General features: G+C 47.0%; 1 protein-coding gene across 1 annotated transcript; it reads left to right on the plus strand.

The window, feature by feature from the left end:
• Nucleotides 1-21,273: 21,273 nt before the first annotated feature.
• On the plus strand, nt 21,274-23,264 carry ZBTB12 (zinc finger and BTB domain containing 12). Its single transcript, XM_040644803.1, has one exon. The coding sequence runs from the start codon at nt 21,503-21,505 to the stop codon at nt 22,880-22,882; it is 1,380 nt and encodes a 459-aa protein (XP_040500737.1). The 5' UTR covers nt 21,274-21,502; the 3' UTR covers nt 22,883-23,264.
• Nucleotides 23,265-24,256: the final 992 nt, after the last annotated feature.

Consider the following 24,256-nt stretch of genomic DNA (forward strand, 5'->3'; position numbering starts at 1 on the left):
GCTTTTCAAAGGGCAAGGGGAGGGATGGCTTCAGGCCACACCTCCCTGGATCCCTCTCTCACCACCTCTATCCCCCAGATCTGGACTTATTTTTAGTGGGAAAGGTGACCTAACTGTCCCTCATCTGCCCTTTCATTCAAAATGTCTCTCAAGGGTGCCTGGCTGGCTCAGTTGGTAGAGCAGATAATTCTTGATCTCGGGGTGTGAGTTTGAGCCCCACGTTGGGTATACAAATTACTTTAAAAAAATTTTTTTAATTAAAAAAAATGCCTCTCTAAAGTTTTTCTCCATATCCTGGGGGGAGGGTTATGGGGCAGGGGGTGATTCATCTCTTTTCCTCTTCTGGATCCTAGCTCCCTCCCACCAAAAGGGCAGTGCTAGAGGTCAAAGAAGGGCAGTCTCCTGCCCCCATGCCCTAATGCTGCCAAGGGACAGGGAGAGAACTTTCCAGTGTAGAAGCGATATGCATTCATGCCTTGCTTTTCTACCAGACTCAAATGAAAGTCATACTGCAGCAGAACTCCTTCTGTCCCCATGTCTGGCCCCGGGCCCAGTGGTAGAAGGACTTCAGGATTTGACTGAAAACAGCCTGGAACCTCAGGTTTGGCTTGACACATTTATTAGCTGTTTCACAACCTTACTGATCCTGTTTTGTCATGTGTCGCACATGGAGCCAACAACAAAATACACTCCCCTGAAGGCTACCTGTGAGAATGAAATTAGGACTATCAAAAGGAAAGTCTCTTCCCTCACAGGTGTGGAAGGGTGGTGCACAAAGATATTCACTACAGCATTCACTCCATCATTAACCATCTGCCTTCGGCTCGGGTCATGATCCTGGGGTCCTGGGATCGAGCCCTGCATCGGGCTCCCTGCTCAGCGGGGAGTCTGCTTCTCCCTCTGCCCCTCTTCCCACTCATGCTCTCTCTTGCTCTGCCCTATCAAATAAACAAATAAAATCTTTAAATAAAATAAAATAAAAAATTGTTTTACTGTGATAAAATATGCACGATGTAAAATTTACCATCATCAGCATTGTTTAGTGTACAGTTCAGTGGTATTGAATACATCCATACAGTATTGTGACATCATCAACCAAAAGGGGTGGGAACAGGGTTATAAGAGAGCAGTCTTTGTATGAAATTGAAGTTAAGCTGGTATAAATTCAAATTAGTGTTATAACTTTAGGATATTAAAAGTAATCCCATGGTAACCACAAAGAAAATAGTGATAGAATTTATACGAAAGGAAATGAGAAAGGAATTTAAAATGTTCACTATCAAAAAATCGACTAAACACAAAAGAACACAGTAATGCAGGAAATGAAGGACAAATAAAGTTATATGGCATTATAGAAAAGAAATAGCAAAGTGATAGGAGTAATTTCCTCCTAATTAGTAATTTCTTTAAATGTAAATGGATTAAACTCTCCAATCAAAATACAGAGATAGGCAGACTGGATTAAAAAAAATACATGATCTAACTATATGGTGTCTATAAGAGACTCACTTGAGATCCAAAGACCTCAAATAGATTGAAAGTGAAAGGATGGAAAAGGATGCTCCATGCAAACGGTAGCTAAAAGAAATCAGGGGTAGGTATACCAGTATCAGACAAAATAGACTTTAAATTAAAGAAAGTTTACAAGAGACCAAGAGGGACATTATATATTAATACAAGGTTCAATGCAGCAAGGACATATAACAATTATAACATTTTCACACCTAGTTATAGACCTCAAAATATATGAAGCAAAAGTGTCAGAATTGAAGGGAGAACAGACAGGTTTTACAATCATAGTTGAGATGTCAATACCCCATTCTTAACAATGAACGGAACAACCAGGGGTGCCTGGGTGGCTCAGTCAGTTGAGCATTCAACTCTTGATCTCAGCTCAGGTCTTGATCTCAGGGTCGTGAGTTTGAGCCCTGCATTGGGCTCCACACTGGGCATGGAGCCTACTTAAAAAAACAAACAAACGGGCACCTGGGTGGCGCAGTCGTTGGGTGTCTGCCTTCGGCTCAGGGTGTGATCCCGGTGTTCTGGGATCGAGTCCCACATCGGGCTCCTCTGCTGGGAGCCTGCTTCTTCCTCTCCCACTCCCCCTGCTTGTGTTTCCTCTCTCGCTGGTGTCTCTCTCTCTGTCAAATAAATAAATAAAATCTTTAAAAAACAAACAAACAAACAAAACAATGAACAGAATAACCAGACAAAAAGTAAGTGAGGACACAGAGGACTTAAACAACACAATAAACGAACCAGATCTAACAGATGTGTACAGAACACTACCTGACAGCAACGGTGCACACATCCTTCTCCAGGGCACATGGGACATTTTGCAGGATATACCAGGTGTTAGACCACAAATTATGTCTCAATAGATTTCAAAGATAGATATCATACACAGTATTTTCTCCAAACACAACAGGATGAAGTTACAAGCCAACAACAAAAGTGAAACTGGAAAACTCATAAATTTGTGGAAATCAAACAACACACTTTTAAACAATCAATGGTTCAAAGAAGAAATCACAAGGGAAATTAGAGGGGCGCCTGAGTGGCTCAGTCATTAAGCGTCTGCCTTCGACTCAGGGTGTGATCCCAGAGTCCTGGGATTGAGCCCCATATCAGGCTCCTCTGCTGGGAGCCTGCTTCTTCCTCTCCCACTCCCCCTGCATGTGTTCCCTCTCTCGCTGGCTGTCTCTCTCTGTCAAATAAATAAATAAAATCTTAAAAAAAAAAAAACAAGGGAAATTAGAAAATAGTTAAAGATGGATAAAAATGAAGACACAACATGCCAAAACTTATGGGATGCAGCAAAAGCAATATTAAGAGGGAAACGTATAACTATAAACACTTACATTAAAAAACAAGAAAGTTCTCAAATCAACAACCTATCGTTACAACTTAAGGATCTAGAAAAAGAACAAACTAAACTTAAAGCTATAAGAAGAAAGGAAGAAATGAAGGTCAGAGCAGAGATAAACAAAATAGAAGCTAGAAAAACAATAAAGAAAATCAATGAAACCAAAAGTTGTTTCTTCAAAGAGATGAAAAAAATTGACAACCTTTAGCTAGCTGGACTAAGAAAAAAGAGAAGACAGAAATTACTAGAATCAGAAATGAAATTGGGGACATCATTCCAGAAATAAAAAGGATTATAAGTGAGTATTGTGAGCAACTGTACGTCAGCAAACTGGAAAACCCAGATGAAATGGTTAAATTTATTTTTAATAACATGTGACACTTCACCTTTGACACACCAACTGGCGTTATCTTTTTTTAGTTGAGATATAACACACATATAGTGCACAAATCTTAAGTGTGCAACTCATTGACTCTTTTTAAAGAATTTATTTTGGGGGCACCTCGGTGGCTCAGTCAGTTAAGCGTCTGCCTTTCACTCATGTCGTGATCTCGGGGTCCTGGGATCGAGCCCCACATTGAGCCCCAAGTTGGGCTCCCTGCTCATCAGGAAGTCTGCTTCTCCCTCTCACTCTTCCTACTTGTGCTCTCTCTCTCTCTGTCAAATAAATGGATAGAATCTTAAAAAAAAAAAAGTTAAAATATAAAAATTTTTAACCCCCTTTGACCATTAAGTGACTAAGATCAAACAAGCAAATAAAAAGACTAGACAAGGCACAAAGACCCTGCCACACAATAGGCTCTGTCAAAAATATCAAATGAATAGATGATAAAGCTCAAGGAACAAAAGTATCAAATCATCTTACAAGTTACACCTACCACTGAAATTAAGAAATCAGCCATTTATACATTAGTCTTTCATGAGTGTTATCGGCATGAGTCAGTGCTTTGGAGCCCAGTCATATCTGCATTTTTAAAATCCCATTTCTGAGATAGACCTTTTTCAAAAATGACCAGATGAAGGTAAAGACACCCCATTAGAGCCACCCATTATGCTGGCTCTGACGACACACCACCCTTCTATAAATCACCACAAACCGTACCACATAAGATTGCTGCACTAAAAAGAGTAAGGTTCATAAATTAGCACCTAGCACAGCAACGGACAGAAAGCAGTAATTTAGGAAACATTAGGTCCCTGTAGCAGCCACTTTCTGTGCCCTGTATCTTCTCTGCCCCTCTCCGATTTCAGCTGCGGCTGTGGTGGGCTGTTCTTTGGAGCTCAGGCTCACCTTGTGCTAAATCATCCCAACCTGGTCCTTTTCCAGCACCTCGGTGCCCATTGGTGGCTAAGTGCTCCTGCCTCCTATCCTTCCAGTGGGCAATTTCTGGAGACGTTCTGTTTCCCTCCTAAGAAAGTTCCAGTGGAACCAAATTCCCATCATGCACAACAGTAACATCACCATCATCTTCCTAAATTGGCTTTTCCTTCTTCACGATATCACAGTGCCTCACTTCTGCATTCTGGAATCATCTAAATTAACTGCCCAAACCTACATCTCAGCCTCTGTTTTCAAGGACATGAAAATTAAGACTGTCCCTTTCCCACTCTCCTCTCCCATAATCCATTGCTCTTCTTTCATGGGTTTTCCCCAACCAACACGCCAGCCAAACCTCGACTGTAAGAGGAACACGGAGAATTACAATCCATTGATTTGTTGGTCTCTGCCCATTCCTGGAGCACAAACCGCTCAAGGGCAGGGACCCTGTGACGCGCTGGGGATCCCCAGTGTCCAGTGGAAGAGAGAGATGGAAGCAGGTAGGCCCTGCACCAAGCTGTGGTAGTCATCGAGGCGGTTCGCCAGTTTTCCTATTTTCTGCCTTCTTCCTGGAATGTGGTAGGACTGAATTTCCCAGCACTCTTGAAGTTAGGCACAGCCACGTGGCTGGTTCTCACCAGTGAAATGTGAGCATAAGCCACGTGCGCTGTTTTTTCCAGGCAGAAGTGCTAATTGCCAATGTGATGTGAGCTATGGTGGCGCCCTCTTTTGGTGGTGCCTTCTTTAATCCAGATCCCAAGTGACTCATGATCAGAGGCCCCCAACGCCACCGCACTGACCCAACAGGTAGCATTAGTGAGTAATAAACAGTTGTGTGAAGCTACTGAGATTGGGGTCGTGTTCGTTACTGCAGCATTGCTTAGCCATTCTGACTGATACAAGCTGAGATGGGAGTGCATCTAGAGTTCACAGAGACAGAAAGGGGAGGGAATCAGATCTCTCAGAGGTTCAGAAATGCTTCCTAGAGGAACTGGAAATAAGCTTTAAAATAAGCTTTAAAAGATTCAACTACCCCGGGGCGCCTGGGTGGCTCAGTCGTTAAGCATCTGCCTTCGGCTCAGGGTGTGATCCCGGCGTTAAGGGATCGAGCCACACATCAGGCTCCTCCACTGGGAGCCTGCTTCTTCCTCTCCCACCCCCCCTGCTTGTGTTCCCTCTCTTGCTGGCTGTCTCTCTCTCTCTGTCAAATAAATAAATAAAATCTTTAAAAAAAAAAAAAAAGATTCAACTACCCGACAAGGAAGAGAGAGGGCAGTCCAGGCAAAGCAATCTGTGTGAGGAAAGGCCTGGAGTCTGGAACCCCAGAGTACAGCAAGGGAACTGCAGGTAGGTTAGGAAGTTGTAGGGTGGGAGAGGGAAGGGGAGGCCACAGTAAGAGGAGACCAGGGAGGAGATCTACCCTACTCAGGAGCCAGGTTGGTGGCTTGTAAAGCAATTAGTTATATGGCATTTTAGGCCGGGAAGTGACATGATTTCATCTGCATTTCAAAAATATTATTCTGGAAACTATGGAAGGTGAATTGGAAAACCAGTTAGGAGACATTTCTAATCCTTGCAAGAAACCAAGGGCTACACAGAAGCAGAGCAGTGGGGAAGGAAAGCCAGGATAAGTGTTGAGGGGTAGACCTCGGAGCCCCTCTGCTCTCCGCTGGACTCTCATGACACCCAGGCTGCCTGCATCTCAGCGCTTAGCCCAGCATCCTCTGGTTACTTAGTTATTAACTGTAGTCTTCTTGAGGGTAGGAAATGTCTTTTTCTTTTGTTTTTTTATTGGTTTTGTTTTTACAAAATTAATGTTTTATTATTCAATTTAAAAGGCAGTGAAATATTAGAGAGGTTTTTAGCTTCCTGGGAAGCCAACAAGAGAAGCAAAATGTGTCCAATAAATGATATGGAATTTCGGCTTTTAAAGAGATAGGTTTCTTTTTCAAGAGTTATATTTGACAGGACAATTTTCTGTATTAAAATGATTGTTCTGGGGCACCTGGGTGGCTCAGTCGGTTAAGCATCTGACTCTTGGTTTCAGCTCAGGTCATGATCTCGGGGTTGTGGGATCGAGCCCTGTCTGTGCTCAAGGCGGAGTCTGCTTCAGATTCTCTCTCCCTCTCAAATAAACCTTTTTAAAAAGATTTTATTTATTTATTTATTTGAGAGGGAGAGAGAGAGAATGAGTGGGGGAAGGACAGAGGGAGAGGGAGAAGCAGACACCCCGCTGAGCAGGGAGCCCGACGCGGAGCTCGATCCCAGGACCCCGAGATCACGACCCGAGCCAAAGGTAGACACCTAACCAACTGCGCCACCCAGGCGCCCCATAAATAAAATCTTTAAAAAAGAAAAAAACTAATTTAACACTAACTGCTTGTTCTCCCCCTCCCCCAGACCTGATAACCACCATTCTGCTTTCTGTCTCCATGATTCTGACTGCTCTAAGTATCTCTTGTAAGTGGAATCACACAGTATTTGTCCTTTTGTGTCTGGTTTATCTCCCTTAGCACAGGGTCCTCAAGGTTCATCCCTGTTGTAGCATATGTCAGAATTTCCATCCTTTGTAAGGCTGAGTAATAGTCTATCGTATGTGCATCCATAATTTGCTCATCCATTCATCTGCTGATGGGCATTTGGGTTGTTTTCACGTTTTAGCTACTGTGAGTAATGTTGCTGTGAATATGGGTGTACAAATATCTCTTTGAGACCCTGTTTTCAATTCTTTTGGATGTACACCCAGAAGTGGAGTTTTGAATCACATGGTAATTCTATTTTTAATTTTTTTGAGGAACCACCATCGTGTTTTCAGTACCATTTGGTAGTCCCATCAACAAGGGTTTCAGTTTCTCCACACCCTCAGCAAATGTGTCTTACTTTCCTTTGAACTACCAGCACTAGCTCAGCATTGGCACATGGTAGGAACTCATAAATTTCTTAAATGTATGGGTAAGGATCTGGTGGCTAACTATACATGAGGGATGAAGGGCAAAGAGAAGTCCTTATCACATCCCAAGTTTTTAGATTGGGTGATGGGATGGATGGTGGCACCTATACAGAGAAACAGACTTGGGGAGAAAGAGAATAGATTCTATCCAGGACATATTGTGTCTTAAGTACCTTCAGAACATTCAGGAGAAGATGGATATTCTAGACCAGAAACAGGAGGCAGGTCTAGGGGGAGACAGAAACATGGGAATCTATATCAGTCATGGTTCTCCAGAGAAGCAGAAACATAAATACAAAGAGATTGGGGTGTCTGGTTGGCTCAGTTGGTTAAGCGTCTGCATTCAACACCGGTCATGATCCCAGAGTCCTGGGATCGAGTCCCAAATCAAGCCCCACATTGGGCTCCCTGCTCAGCGGGAAGTTGGCTTCTCCCTCTCCTCTGCCCTTCCCCACTCCCCGCCCCCCCTCATGCTCGCTCTCTCTCACTCTTGCTCTCTCTCAAATAAATAAAATTAAAATCTTTAAAACTAAATACATACAAAGAGACTTATTTTAAGGAATTGGCTCATGCAACTATAGGGGATGACAAGTCCAAAATCCATAGGGCAGGCCAGCAGGCTGGAAACTCAGGGAAGAGTTGATGTTGTGGTCTTGAGTTCGAATTTGTAGAGCAGGCTGTCAGGCTGGAAACTGAAGCAAGATTTCTATGTTATAGTCTTGAGTTTCTCTGGGAAACTTCAGTTTTTGCTCCTGAGGCCTTCAACTGATTGGATGAGGTCCACCCACATTATCAAGGAAAACCTCCTTTACTGAGAGTCAACTGAGTGTAGATGTTAAATCATATCTACAAGACACCTTCACAGAAACATCCGGAGTAGAATTTGACTAGAGGACTGGGTACTATAGCCCTTCCAACTTGACACATAAAACTAACCATCACAGAGTCTCGCAGGTGGTGATCCACTCTTAAGAGCACAAGCTATGGCCCAGGGAGAACAAGGAGAATAAAGGCCAGGGACACCAACAGTTAAAAGATGGACAAAGGAAGAGAGCAAGGGCTTGCAGAGGAGCCTGCGGTTGTATTAGAAAGGGAAGCCGGAGGAAAGAGATGTCACAGACACCAGGGGAAGGCAGTGTATCAGACAAGCACGGTCAAATATGCCCCCGGCTGCAGAACGCTCAAGCGAGGAAAGCGCTGGAAATCGGGAAGCCTGTGGTGACCTTTGCACAACCGGCATTAGGGCCACTGCTATGCGGAGTGCAAATTGGTACAACTACTTCAGAAGATACTTCAGCATCAGGCAGGGAAGTGGAACATGTGAAGATCCCATCGCCCAGCAGTTGCACTGATAGGAATACAGCAGTATCCCCTCTTATCTGCAGGAGAAACCGCTCTATCCACGGCAGCATCCCCCCTTATCCGCAGCAGCACCCCCCCTTATCCACGGCAGTAACCCCCCTATTCACGGCAACATCCCTCCTTATCTGCGGCAGAAACTCCCCTATCCGCGGCAGCATCCCCCCCTTATCCGCGGCAGCAACCCCCCTATTCGCGGCAGCGTCCCCCTTTATCCGCGGTAGAAACCCCCTATCCGCAGCAGCATTCCCCCTTTATCCACAGCAGCACCCCCCCTTATCCATAGTTTCACTTTCCACAGCTGCTGTTACCCGCAGTACTCGGTCTGAAAGCAGACGATCCTACTTCTGACGATCAAGTGGATCAAGTCAACAGGAGCCTAATGCCAGTCATTCACCTCACTTTATCTCCCACATAGGCACTTGATCATCTCACGTCCTCCCAAGCAGAGTGAAGACAGTACAATAAGACATTTGAGAGACAGACCGCATTCATATCACTTTCATTACGTATATTGTTACAAGTGTTCTATTATGTTACTCTTGTTAATCTCTTACTGTGCCTAATTTATAAATTCAACTTTATCACAGCTATGTATGTATTGAAAAAATAGTATCTGCAGGGATCGGGACCTCTGTAGTGTCAGGCATCCACTGCAGGTCTCAGGATGTATCCCCCACGCATAACAGGGGCCTGCTGTGTACCGTCGCTTGCTACTCAAAGTGTGGTCCCCGACCAGCAGCACTGGCATCACCCGGAGCTTACAGAAATGCAGCCGCCGTCCAGACCTACAGACTCAGAATCAGCATCTGAAGCACTTCCTCTTCAAACTTTGTCCCTTGTGTTTAAAAAAGTCTGTAAACTATATAGGTACCCCTTGCACATTTTTATGCTATTATCTAAAATTTTCCTGAAATGTTTAAGTCATTGCAAAAAGATGCAATTTCCAGTGTGTTTTCAACACTGATCCTTCTTAAAAAGTGGTTTCACTCTTTTCACGACATCCTCTGATTGATCAAAAAGCCCTGTTGTCTTTTTTAACAGCCAGAAATTGCACGTGTTCCATTTCTTCTGAATTCATATTTCTCTTCTGACCTACCAAAACATTATCTTAATAAAATATGGCTTATGTTTGAAAGTCTTCTATTCTCTGCAATGAAAATATGTATAAAGATAAAAAGAATTTTTTAGGGGTGCCTGGCTGGCTCAGTGGGAAAAACATACAGGTCTTGATCTCGAGGCTGTGGGTTCAAGCCCCACATTGAATGTAGAGCTTACTTAAAATAAACAAATAAACTTTCTTTTAAAAATTGAATTTTTAGGAGCACCCCAGTGGCTCAGTTGGTTAAGTATCGGATTCTTGATCTCACCTCAGGTCTTGATCTCAGGGTCATGAGTTTGAGCCTCATGTTCCACGCTGGGCATGAAGCCTACTTAAAAAAAAAAAAAAAATTTTTTTTTAAATTTCCTATGGCCTTACAGCTGTAAGTTTCAAACTTTTCCTTCTGGATTAATAATTATGAGTATAATTAATAATTTATTTGTCAAAACAACATGAATATATGATAAACTTTGCTAAATAATGAGTAAGCATAAAAAATAAAATTAGAGGGGTGCCTGGGTGGTTCAGTTGGTTAAACGTCCGACTCTTGATTTCTGCTCAGTGATTTCAGCTTTTGATTTCAGCGTCCTGGGATGGAGCCCTGGGTAGGGCTCCATACTCAGTAGGGAATCTGCTTGAGATTCTCTCACTCTCCTTCTCCCTCTGCCCCTCCCCCCACTCATACACTCTCTCTAAAGTAAATAAATAAATCTTTAAATAAATAAATCTTTAGATAAATAAATAAATAAAATTAGATTAGAAGTGTAATTCTAGGGGCACCTGGCTGGCTCAGTCAGTAAAGCATGCAACTTGATCTTGGGGTCATGAGTTCAAGCCCCACATTGCGTGTAGAGCTTACTTAAGTAAGTAAGTAAGTAAATAAATAAATAAATAAATATTTTTAAAAAATAAGTTAGTAATACATAATATTAAACAAAAGAAGTACAATTCTAAATAAGATGGTTGGGTCACTTTCTTTTCAATTAGTTCATGTATTTACGGATTAACATTACTTATCACCAGAATTAGGATTCAGCATGAATTCTGGGGCGCCTGGGTGGCGCAGTCGTTAAGCGTCTGCCTTCGGCTCAGGGCATGGTCCTGGCATCCTGGCGTTCTGGGATCGAGCCCCACATTGGGCTCCTCTGCTGAGAGCCTGCTTCTTCCTCTCCCACTCCCCCTGCTTGTGTTCCCTCTCTCGCAGGCTGTCTCTCTCAAATAAATAAATAAAATCTTTAAAAAAATAAAAATAAAAAAAATTTTAAAAAAAGGATTCAGCATGAATTCTATTCCTAGTTTTCATTTTTGGTTTTCTTTTTTTTTTTTTTTAAGATTTTATTTATTTATTCAACAGAGATAGAGACAGCCAGCGAGAGAAGGAACACAAGCAGGGGGAGCGGGAGAGGTAGAAGCAGGCTCATAGCGGAGGAGCCTGATGTGGGGCTCGATCCCACAACGCCGGGATCACGCCCCGAGCTGAAGGCAGACGCCCAACCGCTATGCCACCCAGGCGGCCCCTTTGCTTTTCTTTTTTTAAGATTTTATTTATTTATTTATTGTCAGAGAGAGAGAGAGCACAAGCAGAGGGAGCGGCAGGCAGAGGAAGAAGCAGGCTCCCTGCCAAGCAAGGAGCCTGGCATAGGACTGATCCCAGGACCCTGGGATCATGACCCAAGCCAAAGGCAGATGCCCAACCGACCGAGTCACCCAGGCATCCCCCTAGTTTTCATTTTTGTAGATTAAAGAACTGAAAATTTTGTTCCCATAAATATGTAGATGTAAATGGGAGGAGTTTTGTTATGGCAATGTCACTAAGTTCTTTGAAGTCACACAAAGTTATATACCAAAACACAGTGACTTATCATCAAAAATCAATCAGCTGGTCTCTTCAACAAATGGTGCTGGAAAACTGGATATCCACACACAAAAGAATGCCATCAAACCCCTACCTCACAATGTATACAAAAATTAATTCAAAATAGCTGAACAACCTAAATATAAGGGTTTAAGCCATAAAACTGCTAGAAGTTCACGACCTTGGATTTGGTGATTTTTTTTATGGTTATTTATTTTTTTAGTAATCTCCATGCAATGTGGAGCTCAAACTCATGACCCTGAGATCAAGAGTTGCACACTCTTCTGACTGATCCTGGCAGGGACCCCTTGGTGATGGTTTCCTAGATACGGACACCAAAAGCACAAGAAACAAAAGAAAAAAGAGATAAATTGGACATCACCAAAATTTAAAATATTTGTACTTCTAAAGACTTTATTACTATTTTTTTTAGTAAGCTCTACACTCAACATACAACTTGAACTCATGACCCCAAAACCAAGAGTTGCACCCTTGGCTGACTGAGCCAGCCAGGCGCCCCCATCTAAAGACACTTCATGAAGAAAGTAAAAAAGACGACCTACAGAATGGGAGAAAATATTTGTGAATCGTATATCTTATAGGAGTCTAGTACCCAGAATATATAAAGAACTCTTACCATTCAACAACAAAGAGGCAAACAACTCACTTTATTTTTTTTTAATATTTCTTTCTTTATTTATTTGACAGAGAGAGACAGCCAGCGAGAGAGGGAACACAAGCAGGGGGAGTGGGAGAGGAAGAAGCAGGCTCCCAGTGGAGCAGGGAGCCCAGTGCAGGGTCAGTCCTAGGACCCTGGGATCACGCCCTGAGCCGAAGGCAGACGCTTAACGACTGAGCCACCCAGGCGCCCCCAAACAACTCAATTTAAAAATAGTCAAAGGACTTGAATTGATATTTCTCAGAGAAGATATACAAGAGGCACCAACAACCACATGAAAAAATACTCAACGCTGTGAGTCATTAGGGAAATGCAAATCAAAACCACAATGAGCTACTGCTTCATACCCACTGGGATGGCTTAAAATACATATATATGGCAAATAAGTGATAGCTAGGATGTGGAGAAATTGGGACCATCGTACAATGTGCTGGCGGGAATACAGAATGGCTCAGCAGCGGTGGGAAACTGTTTGGTGGTTCCTCGAAAGTTAAATATAGAATTACCATATTACCCAGAAATTCAGCTCCTAGGTACATACCCCCCAAAACACTAAAAACAGGTACTCAACACATACATGTGCATAGCAGCACTAGTCACAATTGCCAGAAGGTGGAAATGGCCCAAACGTCCATCAGCAGAGGAATGAACAAACCAGCTGTGGTAATCCATACACTGGACCACCAGCCGGCTATAGAAAGGGATGAGTACTGACCCACGTTACAGCACAGAGGAGCCGCAGCAGGCGTTATGTCGTGAGAAAGAAGCCAGACCCAGGGCCACACAGAGCGATTCCATCTACACAAGATACCCAGAATAGATAATCCCAGAGAAACAACACATGCTGGTGGTTGCTGAGAGCTAGAGGGAGGAAGGGAACCACTGTTTAACGGGTACAGGTTTCTATTGGGGTGACGAAAATGTTTTGGAACAAGATAGAGGTGGATAGAGGTGGTGGTTGCCCAACATAGTGAGTGTATCAAATGCCACCGAATCGTTCACTTCAAAATGGTTAATTTCATGTTACGTCGATTTCACCTCAATAATAAAAAGGATAAAATAAATAAATCAGCTGACACTCAACTTTTCTGAAAGGACAGAGAGAGTAGCTGACTTGCAGAATGATGTCGCTAGGTCACTCACTTTCTCAGAACCAACACAGGTTTTGGAACTGTCCCTTTGGTGCCCTGGTGTTTTGACCCTCTTGAATGCCCCTGGGACCTAGTTTCTGTGGTAAGGGAGGGCTGGGCAAGGGGATGGGGACACAGTTTCTCCTTCACAGGTGTCTCCTCAGGGCCTTATGGCTTTTGGGAGAGTCAGATCTGAAAAGGGTTCCCTTACATCTGCCCAGGTCCACCTACTCCTTGGACAGTCCTCTCGCACTACAGGGTTGCACTGCCCTAGTTTGAAGCCTGCTGCCCCGGAGAAGCTTACATGTCCCACTCAGAGAGGAGTGAAAGAGAGTTCACAGCAGCATTGTAGTGATAACCACCAGTTTAAACAATGCAAACGTGGGCTGCCTGGGTGGCTCAGTCAGTTGAGCGTCTGACTCTTGATTTCGGCTCAGGTCATGATCTCAGGATTGTGAGATCAAGCCCCACATCAGGCTCTATACTCAACAGGGAGTCTGCGGGAGATTCTCTCTCCCTCTCCCTCTGCCCCTCTCCCGCTTGCTCTTGCTCGCTCTCTCTTTCAAATAAATAAATCTTTAAACAACCCAAGTGTCCATCAACAGGACAAAGGATTAAGTGTGGTGTAAGCATGCAATAGAAAGTGAATGAATTACAACTATACAACTCAACACTAACAACTAAGAGTTAAAAAGCCTGCTCCAGAAAAACCCTTAACATATGATTCTATCTACGTGAAGATGGCACATACCAAGCTAAACAGCATGCTATTTAGGAATACCTACAACATGCATAGATAGTGAAATTATGAAGACAAGAAACGGACGTATATTTAAGAAATTCAGGGTAGAGGTCACCCTGCAGGAGGGAGAGGGATGCAGCCAGTGTGGAGCCCACAGGACATTTAAGGTGCTAGGAATTTATTTCTTAAGCTGTGGTCAGGTGCCCAGGTATTCTGTTTCATTTGTCTTTTTTTTTTTTTTAAGATTTTATTTATTTACTTGAGAGACAGCACGTGTGTGCGAGCAAGAGAGCACAAGCAGGGGGAGCAGCAGAGAGAGAGAGAGAAGCAGGCTCCCGCTGAGCAGGAAGCCCCATGTGGGGCTCAAAACCAGGATCCTGAGATCATGACCTGAGCCGAAGGCAGATGCTTCACTGACTAAGCCACCCAGACGCCCCTGTTTCATATACATGCTCATTTTATACGTTCTTCTGTGTGTGTAATGTATTCACAGTATATATTCTTAGGGGAGAGGATGAGCACAAAGGGCAGGGGGACAGTCGGAATGCTGGCTGTGCTGGGAAGGGTAAGGTAAGATGCGGTGGCAGCCGAGAGGGACCAGGCGGAAGAAAGATTTTTTCTATAATGCAGAAAGATTTTTTCTTTTAATGTCTGGGTTTAAAATACAGAGGCGAATATAAAGCCCAGGAGGGCAAGAAACAGAGCAAGGTTAAGAATGGAATATAGGAAGGATGGGCTTTCAACAGGTTCTGAAATTAAGGAAAGGGAAATAAGGATGAGCAAAGAAAGAGATGTTTGGGGTGTGAAGGAAGGCACTCCAGTCTGCTGAGAGAAGGGAATCGGGAGAGGGGTAGGGGGCTCAGGAGAGTGGGCAGAGGGGCTCTTCCACGTGCACCAAGGGAAGTGTGCCGCTAGGCCAGAGCAGCTGAGTGCTGCACGTGAGTGCTATCTTAGCTGGACAGGGAGAAAAGAGGAGATGAGATGCCCGGAGGTCTCCCTGGGGAGTGGGACAGGTGTGCTCACTGCCTCCCGGGAGGGAGAGATCTGGGGGCTACTCAGAGAATGGTACACCGGCATTTCAAATTTCAGAAAGGAGGAAGTTTCCAGATGCTGTCAATCACCAGAGGGCGAGCCTGGCAAGAAAGTGGATGAAATGGAGTCAAGATAAAAGTTATTGGAAGGTCAAGCATCTTTGAAGAAACCAGTAACTTTGGTGGCTGGAGGGCAGAGGAACTGGGTGCGGGGGTAGCAGGAGGCCTTTCAGTGTGTACCCTTTTACGTTTTCTGAATTTTGTGGGGGTTGGGGTTTTGGTTTTTGTTTTATTTGTTTAGTTGGTTGGTTGTTTTCCGGGGTTTTGTTTTGGTTAGTTTTGGGTTTTGGTTTGGTTTGTTTTGGGAGTGAAGAAAAATAGGCCATTTATTGGTATGGCATCACCCAAGAGAACGGAGAGCTAATGCTCAGAGTCCTAAACTCCCCATTGGCTTCCAAGCAGGGGTTTACAGGGTGAAAATTCAGGGGCGCCTGGGGGGCTCAGTTGGTTAAGCGGCTGCCTTTGGCTTGGGTCATGATCTGGGGGTCCTGAAATCAAGCCTGAACTGGGCTCCCTGCTCAGTGGGGAGCCTGCTTCTCTGTCTCCCTCTGCCCCTTCCACCTCAGCTCATACTCTCTCTTTCTCAAATACATAAATAAAATCTTTTAAAAAATAAAATAAGGGGGGCACCTGGGTGGCACAGCGGTTAAGCGCCCGCCTTCGGCTCAGGGCGTGATCCCGGCGTTATGGGATCGAGCCCCACATCAGGCTCCTCCGCTATGAGCCTGCTTCTCCCTCTCCCACTCCCCCTGCTTGTGTTCCCTCTCTTGCTGGCTGTCTCTATCTCTGTCGAATAAATAAATAAAATCTTTTAAAAAAAAAAAAAATAAATAAAATAAAAAGTAATAAAATAAGGGCGCCTGGGTGGCTCAGTCAAGTTAAGCGTCTGCCTTCGGCTCAGGTCAGGATCCCAGGGTCCTGGGATCGAGTCCCACGCCAGGCTCCCTGCTCAGCGGGAAGCCTGCTTCTCCCCCTCCCCTTGCTCCGCCCCCACCTCATGTTCTCTCTGTTTCAAATAAATAAATAAAATCTTAAAAAACAAAAAAACAAACAAATAAATACAATAAGAAAGTAAAGGGTGAAAATTCGGGGTAAGGGTCTTGGATCACGAGATTGATTAGGGATTAGGTCGGCTACAATCCTTCCTTTCTTGGTCATCTTTTCCCGTTTGGCATCTCCTTGTCTAGTTTTGGTGCAGTTGTAGTGAGGTGGTCGTTCTGCTGCAGGGGCCCGGCTGTTCCTCTTTAGGGGCCTGGGACTGCAGAACATTCTCGGCAGACTGCTTCGCGATGTCGTCTCTAGAGTACAAAGGCAGAAGTTGCACATCCTGTGACTATTATTATTTCTTTTCCTGCAAACACGGCACATTACGTTTGTCATCTCAGGCACAACAGCATCCCACAGACTTTTCAGGAGGCAACAGAATGTGACTTCCTGAGGCAATGTCACAGGCTTCTTTAACAGTAGCTATGGGCTCCGTGGCTGGTCAGAGGCGGCTATGTCTACATTGTGGGGTCTGTAGGAGCTTGCATCCCCAGCTTCAGTCCCCAGGCCTTGTCTTTAGTCATTCCTCAGTCGTGAGGGATAGGGACGATGACTGCTCTAGCTACCTCCTGCTGAAGAGGGGCGAAGACCGGGATTAGAGGAATGAGACTGGTTTGCTCCTAACAGTAAGCCCTCTGGTGCCTGGCCTAACTTCAAAGCTCTGGACAACCATTAAGTTAATTCCTGCTTTCGCTGCTTTTGAGCAGCTTCTCATGCCACATTTATGAGTAGATGAATCATAAAAAGCACAGCCGAGATAGACAATCCCACTTGGGTTAATGCCCGGAGTATTGATCAAATTCCTCGAAGAATCCAGGAAAACAGACCAGAAAACCAGTCCCATTCTGTTCCTGGGATTTCAGTAGCAATTTGTTGCGGCCAAGTGGTTGTTCTCTAATCTTGTCTAGGTGGGTTTCTACTTCAGCTCAAGAATTACTGTAAATGCAGCAGTATCCCTCCCTGTTCTGCCAAATATAATCTAAGGCCATTCTATTGTCCAGAACTACCCAGGCCAAGGAGTCTAATGATTTTTGTTGAGTGGCTATTGCTGGAGTAATTTCATTAGCCAGAATTCCCAAGGTGATAGATTTTTTTATCCTGTGCTTATGAGCCCTTATTCCCCACCAGGGTAAAAATGTTCTCCCAAATGATATCAAACATATTCTCCTGATAAGCAAGCAAGTAATACCCATCTGGTATTGATTCTCTTTCTGTTCAATAAAATATACTTTTTGAACGTTGAACCATGCAAATGACTCTAAGAAAACATAAAATAAACTGGACATTTTTTTTTAATTGGGGTGTGGATTAGGTCATTTGCATGGACACTGGCAGGCCTGGAGAAGATGGCCTGAGCCAGGTACCACAGGCCTGGAAGTCGGTTGCTCAGGCAACAAGGAGACAGAGGGAGTAGCGGAGTAGGAGTGAGGGTTCCTACAGTAAGGGCAGAGCTGAGTGCGGGTCAAAGAAAGGAAGAGATGTTGGAGGTTTTATTGCAATACAGGAAACGTTTATCAGCCTATGGATTTAAGTCCAATATTTCCTATTGGTAGCTCAAGGAATATACTTACTGCAGGCTAAGCATATTGCAAAAGTACACCCACTGCCAAAATTACCTTGAACGTCCCAGAGAACTGTGTAACCCTTCCTGTTTGGGATTATCTAGACCACTGCTGGCCTCCATCAGTAACCAGGAGTGGTTCTCTGAGCCATGAGCTAGCTAGTCCTCGACCACTTCTCCCAGACATAGACACAAAAATACACACACCTCTTTTCAGATTGAGCTTTTAAGGACGCATAGCGCTGAGAGAGACTTCATAGGACAATCCTTCCTTTTTTTTTTTTTTTAAGATTTTATTCATTTATTTGAGAGAGGGAGAGAGAGAGAGAGAGACAGCACAAGCAGGGGGTAGAGGGAGAGGGAGAAGCAGACTCCAGGCTGAGCAAGGAGCCCGATTTAGGCTCCTGGGATCATGACCTAAGCCAAAGGCAGATGCTTAACAGACTGAGCCACCCAGGCACCGCCCTCCTCCATTTCTTGAAGAGAATACTGAAACCTCTGGGATCTTGATAGCCTCCAACCTGAACTAGAGTCTAGACCTTCTGTCTCCTACTTGTTCCTCACTTCCTAGTCAGACTTTATTTCTCAAGCCCACTAAGAATCGTAAATTTACCCATCCTTGACACTAGGCCAGGGAGTTTAGTACTGCTAGCCAAGGGCAGGAGGGTCCCTCATCTCACACTAGCAGAAGTTTGGGACCAAGGGACAAGTATCTAGATACCCCTACATGGGCTATGTGGGAAAATAGCCCCTACAGCATCTCCCCACCGGGCTGCTCAGGAGAAGACAGCCTTGTGTACTACAGTTTGTTTCGATATAAAACTGTAACGGGGCGGGCCTGGCACTTGAAGGACTCATCAGCTCTCAACTCTACCTGCCACCAAGAACCTGTCTTAAATTCCAAGCTGAGATGAGGCCCCTTGTCCTATTCACCCTCCCCAGAAGGGAGAAGTAGCAAGAAGGGGACAGGATACAAAACTTGACAAACTTCAGTTCTTCCTTTGACAGCCTTTGTATTTCTGATTTCACTGGAGTGTGAATTATTCTTTTAAGAAGTTTGGCAATGAGGAAGAGAAGAGATGATACAGGGAAACAGAATATCCATTTTGAAGATTTTGTAGTCTGTCTCCCAATTAGGCAAAGGGGAGGAGAGCTATCTCTTCTAGCACCTACTGTATGCCAGGCTCCCTTAAACCTCACCTTCGCCCTGTAAAAAATCCAATTCAAAGACAAAGATCCTGTGATTCAGAGAATTAAGTAACTTGCCCAAGGATCCTTTTTTAAAAAGTAATGGAAAATAGGGGCACCTGGGTGACTCAGTGAGTTGAATGTCCAACTCTTGATTTCAGCTCAGGTCATGATCTCAGGGTCCTGGGATGGAGTCCAGGGTAGGGCTTCGTGCTCAGCAGGGAATCTGCTTGAGATTCTCTTCCCCCCGCCCCTCCCTCCTCTACAATAAATAAATAAATCTTAAAAAAAAAAAAAAAGGTAGTGGAATATGGCTTTGAGCCTAGGTGTGTGGGACACAAAAGCCAAAGTTCTTTCTCAGATTTATATGGCCTGACTACAAAGGAGATTCCTACAAAGAGGGCATTTTAGAATAAAGAGAACTGGGTGGAGGCATAAGAGGCAAAGAATTTAAAAGCGAAAGGCAAGGAGTTGGGCACTACCTAAACACTGCCCCCACTCTTCCACCAAAGGTCATCCTTTTGAGTTCAGGAATTCAGTTTAAGTCAAGAACAAACTTTTTCTGGGTGGATGCTGGCTGAGCTGAAAAGGAATGACTTCAGCAGTCAGTCATTTATTGCATGCCTCCTATTTGCAAACTATAACCCATGACATAATTCCTGCAATCAAGAAGTTTACAATCTAATGGAGGAAACCAGATATTGAACTCATTAGATAACAAGCAGTTTCCTCAAAATTGATGTGTAAGAGAAATGCTCTAGTCTCCTGGAGTATGTAACCAACCAATCCAACCAATGGTAAACAGGCTTTTCCACCTGGCCTTGGATGGCTAGGGAAGTGAGTGGCAAGAAAGGGGGGAGGGCAATCTCCAAGGTGCTAATAAATGTTGTTGGCGAAGCTGTGGAGACTGCAGGTTAGTTGGGGGTGACAGAGAAAGAGAAGGCAGAGGTGCAGAGCTGAGGAAAGGTTTTGTTTAGGGCGATGGATCTCTGACCTTGCCAGCCCCGGCATCGGAAGGACAGCTGCAGTTGGAAAGATTAAAGATGGGTAAAATCGTACTGATACAAATAATCGCATAATTAGAAGAATTAGTACTAGGGCTAATTATACAGTAGGGGTGAAATGGGCAAGGTCATCGACAGTACACACAAGTGGAGGACGTTTGCCTGGGCAAGAAGTAGGATCAATTCTGAGAAGGGAGGGAAGGGTCAGATGGGCGTGATGTTACACTACTGTGAGACAGAGGAAAGTGGAGGGCACTGGATTGTTTCTGTAGGAAGTTAAAACTTCGTTTGGGCCAGGAGGGCTGGGGTGGTCCCTAGCTTCAGAACAGCTTAAGAAGTCTTGAAGTGTGGCCGGAGGGACTGTGAACGTAGTCAACAGAGGATGCACGCGTGGGTAACAGCGACCAACAGCTCTGATAGCCGTGGGGCGGTCTGAGTCCCGGGGAGGGGCTGCGGCTGCAGCCCTGTCCCACACAGCACAGCTGGGCCAGAGCGGCACCACCCCCGCGAGCAGGTGGCAGCACCGACGGCGGGAGCGGGGCAAGCGGGGAGCGCAGGCGGGGGCGCGCGCTGGGGGGCGCGGAGCGGAGGGCGCTGGGAACGGGGGGCGGGCCCGAGCAAGCGGGCCTCCGCGCGGCACTTGGCACGCACGCGCAGACGGGCCGCGGGGCCCGGAGGCACAGAGGAGGGGGAGCGAGAAAGGGGGGTGTGGAACGTATTTCCGCTCTGGCGGACAAATAATACCGGCCAAAGGGGAGGCCAGGCCATCCGGCCCTTTAACCGTGTGGGGGAGCTGGGGAAGAAAGGGGGGTCGGGAAAGGGGGAATCCTGCTCCTTTAATTCCCTCCCCTCTTCCTCCTCCCCGAGTTCTCGCCGACGCCGAGGCGCGCGGGGCCTGGAACACACTGCACGAGCCGCCCCCGCCCCTCCCTCCTTACGCCCACGCGGAGCTGGCCCCGCGCGCGCGCCTCGTGCACCCCCGCGCCTGCGCGCTGCCCAGGCCCTGCCCGTGTTTGGGGGCGCTGCCGACCCCGGGGGGGGTGGGGGAGATAGGGGGGGAAAAAACAGCGCGCGGAACCGGGCCAGGTGAGAGGCGCGTGCACTCAGGGTCGTGGGGCTGGGGGGGGCGTGCCACGGAGCTCTGAACGTGGGGGGGGCGTGCACGAAGCGTGCAGGCGGCGGGGGGAGGACGTGAAAGGCGCGTGCAAACGTGCAAAGGGGGGGCGGAGGAATGGAGCAGCGGGGAAAGGGGGCGGGGTGAGAAGAGGCTGCAACCCCGGCCACCCCGGAGCCCAGAGCCCCAGGCCTCTGCTACTGATTTCTCCTACCTTCCCCGTGGGCGCGCGGGCTCGCCCCGTCCTCGCGGGCGGTCGGGCTGGGGGGTGTGGACGCCGCTGCCCCGCCCCCGGGAACCACGCCTCCGTCCTCTCGGAGGGACAGCGCTTCCCCAGGGACTGGGGAAACTGAGGAAGAGGCCTGAAGACTGGGAGATCTGAAGCGGGGAGGCTAGGCAAGAATGGGGGCGAGGGGCCTGGAGCGTTGGCTTTGGAGAGCCAGAGACCTTTGTCTCTGACCGGTTTCCTTCCCAACCAGGGTTGCCCACCCCCGCCACAATGGCCTCTGGGGTGGAAGTCCTGCGCTTCCAGCTGCCGGGCCACGAGGCCGCTACCCTGCGGAACATGAACCAGCTCCGCGCAGAGGAGCGGTTTTGCGACGTGACCATTGTGGCAGACAGCCTCAAGTTCCGTGGCCACAAGGTCATCCTGGCCGCCTGCTCGCCTTTCCTGAGGGACCAGTTCCTGCTGAACCCCAGTTCTGAGCTGCAGGTCTCCCTGATGCACAGTGCGCGCATCGTGGCAGACCTGCTCCTCTCCTGCTACACGGGCGCTCTGGAATTCGCTGTCAGGGACATCGTCAACTACCTGACGGCTGCCTCCTACCTGCAGATGGAGCACGTGGTGGAGAAATGCAGGAACGCCCTCAGCCAGTTCATTGAGCCCAAAATAGGCCTCAAAGAGGATGGGGTCAGCGATGCCAGCCTTGTAAGCAGTGTCAGTGCCACCAAATCCCTCCTCCCTCCTGCCAGGACCCCAAAGCCAGCCCCCAAGCCCCCACCCCCACCCCCTCTACCCCCTCCACTCCTACGGCCTGTGAAACTGGAGTTCCCTCTGGATGAGGACCTGGAGCTGAAGGCGGAGGAAGAAGATGAGGACGAGGACGAGGACGTGTCTGACATCTGCATAGTCAAGGTGGAGTCGGCCCTGGAGGTGGCACACCGGCTCAAACCTCCCGGAGGTTTGGGAGGAGGTCTGAGCATCGGAGGCTCCGTGGGCAGCCATCTGGGAGAGCTGGCCCAGAGCAGCGTGCCCCCCAGCACTGTGGCCCCACCGCAGGGTGTAGTGAAAGCCTGCTATAGCCTGTCCGAGGACGCAGAAGGGGAGGGCTTGCTGTTGATTCCTGGAGGCCGGGCCAGCGTGGGGGCCACCTCGGGCCTGGTGGAGGCAGCAGCGGTGGCCATGGCTGCCCGGGGGGCGGGGGGCAGCCTGGGGGCAGGGGGTAGCCGGGGACCCCTGCCTGGGGGCTTTTCCAGTGGAAACCCCCTAAAGAACATCAAGTGCACCAAGTGCCCGGAAGTGTTCCAGGGCGTGGAGAAGCTGGTCTTCCACATGCGGGCACAGCACTTCATCTTCATGTGCCCACGCTGCGGCAAGCAGTTCAACCACAGCAGCAACCTCAACCGCCACATGAACGTGCACCGCGGCGTCAAGTCGCACTCGTGTGGCATCTGCGGCAAGTGCTTCACGCAGAAGTCCACGCTGCACGACCACCTCAACCTCCACTCCGGAGCGAGGCCCTATCGCTGCTCCTACTGCGACGTGCGCTTTGCTCACAAGCCTGCCATTAGGCGGCACCTCAAGGAGCAACATGGCAAGACAACGGCAGAGAACGTGCTGGAGGCCAGCGTGGCCGAGATCAACGTCCTCATCCGCTAGCGGGGCAGGCTCAGAGGCCGGGAAGCGGGGGTCCCAGGGCTGAGTGGGAAGGGAGCTCCCTGGCCCAGGAGAATAGCGGGGGTGGGAGGGTTGGGAACAGGCAGGTATGGTGGGGAACTTGAGCAGACACATCCTGAGGAGGGGCTGAAGATTCCTTGGAAAGAAGATCCCAGCCTTTTCAGGAAAAAAAAAAAAAAAAAAAAAAATGGAGACGGAGAGGGTTCTTTGAGAAGGCCAAGGGAATATGGGCTCCCAGAGAAAAATTTTCTTCTCTTAGAGGTGCATGGATATGCGGAGGGAGGGAAAGGGTCTTATAGAATGAGAAGAAAAAAAGAGGGAAATGCTTTATTCCTGGTTAAGGCTGCCCAGGGAGAGGTTCTGATATTTCTTGAGATGGGGGGTGGGTGGGTGGGAACTGGGAGGGAATTTGGCAGGAGGCAGCTTACATGCTCCTGCGTAGAATAGATCCTTGGGAGAGGGAGTGGTAGGGGGAAAGGATTATTGAATCCCAGAAAAGGAAGTGGGGAGACAGTTGTTGCATGCTGGGGGAATGGGACTGTTGGTAAAGGCTCACCAAAACTCTAGGGAGAACCATGTCAGGTGCCAGGTAAGAGAACTTGGGGGTGAGCATCCTGGGTAGATATGGAAAAGTTGGGGACAATAGCAAGAAGGATGAATAGTGGAGGGGGGGGGGGGGAGGGCACTTAGATGAAAGGATACAAGGAGGGCTGTTGGGGGGGGAGGGAGAGGAGTAGAGACTTATACAGTATTTTTTAAGAAAAAACGTATTTTTTAGGATTTTTTCTGGAGTTTGGGGTTTTAGTTTTTCTGCTTTTGTTTTCCACAAAATAAATAATAATAATTTAAAAAACACTTTTTTTTTCTTTATACTCTGTCTGGCAACTGCGTGTAATGACTATCCCACCCTAAACAGCCTCTCCCTCTTTATTCCATTTGCTCAATACTCAGCACGGCTCATGCAGGTCTCATGCCTGAAGGAGACTTGACGAGCGGGGGACTGTGACAAGTGGGCTTCTCTGACTGGGGACCCTCCCAGTTCTGCAACCTCAGCACCTGGCAGATACCTCACACTTATGTTCCAATGACTGGCCATGGTGCTAACACACAACTTTCCCCTCTATGGTATCAACCCTAGGGATGAGCTATAAAGGTGATCATTATGCCCACCAAAACTGTAAGCAGGAGCGTATGTTTGGGCATTTATGTTCTGAGGAAAGGGTTCATGTCCTCCGGAAAGCTAAAAAAAAACACTATGTTTGGATGAGGGTATAGAGAAGACTACAAGTCCCACAAAGCTCTGGAATGGTTCTTAACCAAAGAGAACTACAGTTCCCAGAAGGCCTTGAATTGGCC

The sequence above is a fragment of the Ursus maritimus genome, unplaced genomic scaffold (genome assembly GCF_017311325.1).
Source record: "Ursus maritimus isolate PB19 unplaced genomic scaffold, ASM1731132v1 scaffold_30, whole genome shotgun sequence".
Taxonomy (NCBI): domain Eukaryota; kingdom Metazoa; phylum Chordata; class Mammalia; order Carnivora; family Ursidae; genus Ursus; species Ursus maritimus.

Coding starts and splice junctions, on each gene's coding strand:
- ZBTB12 (XM_040644803.1), top strand. CDS start 21,503: ATGGCCTCTGGGGTGGAAGTCCTGCGCTTCCAGCTGCCGGGCCACGAG.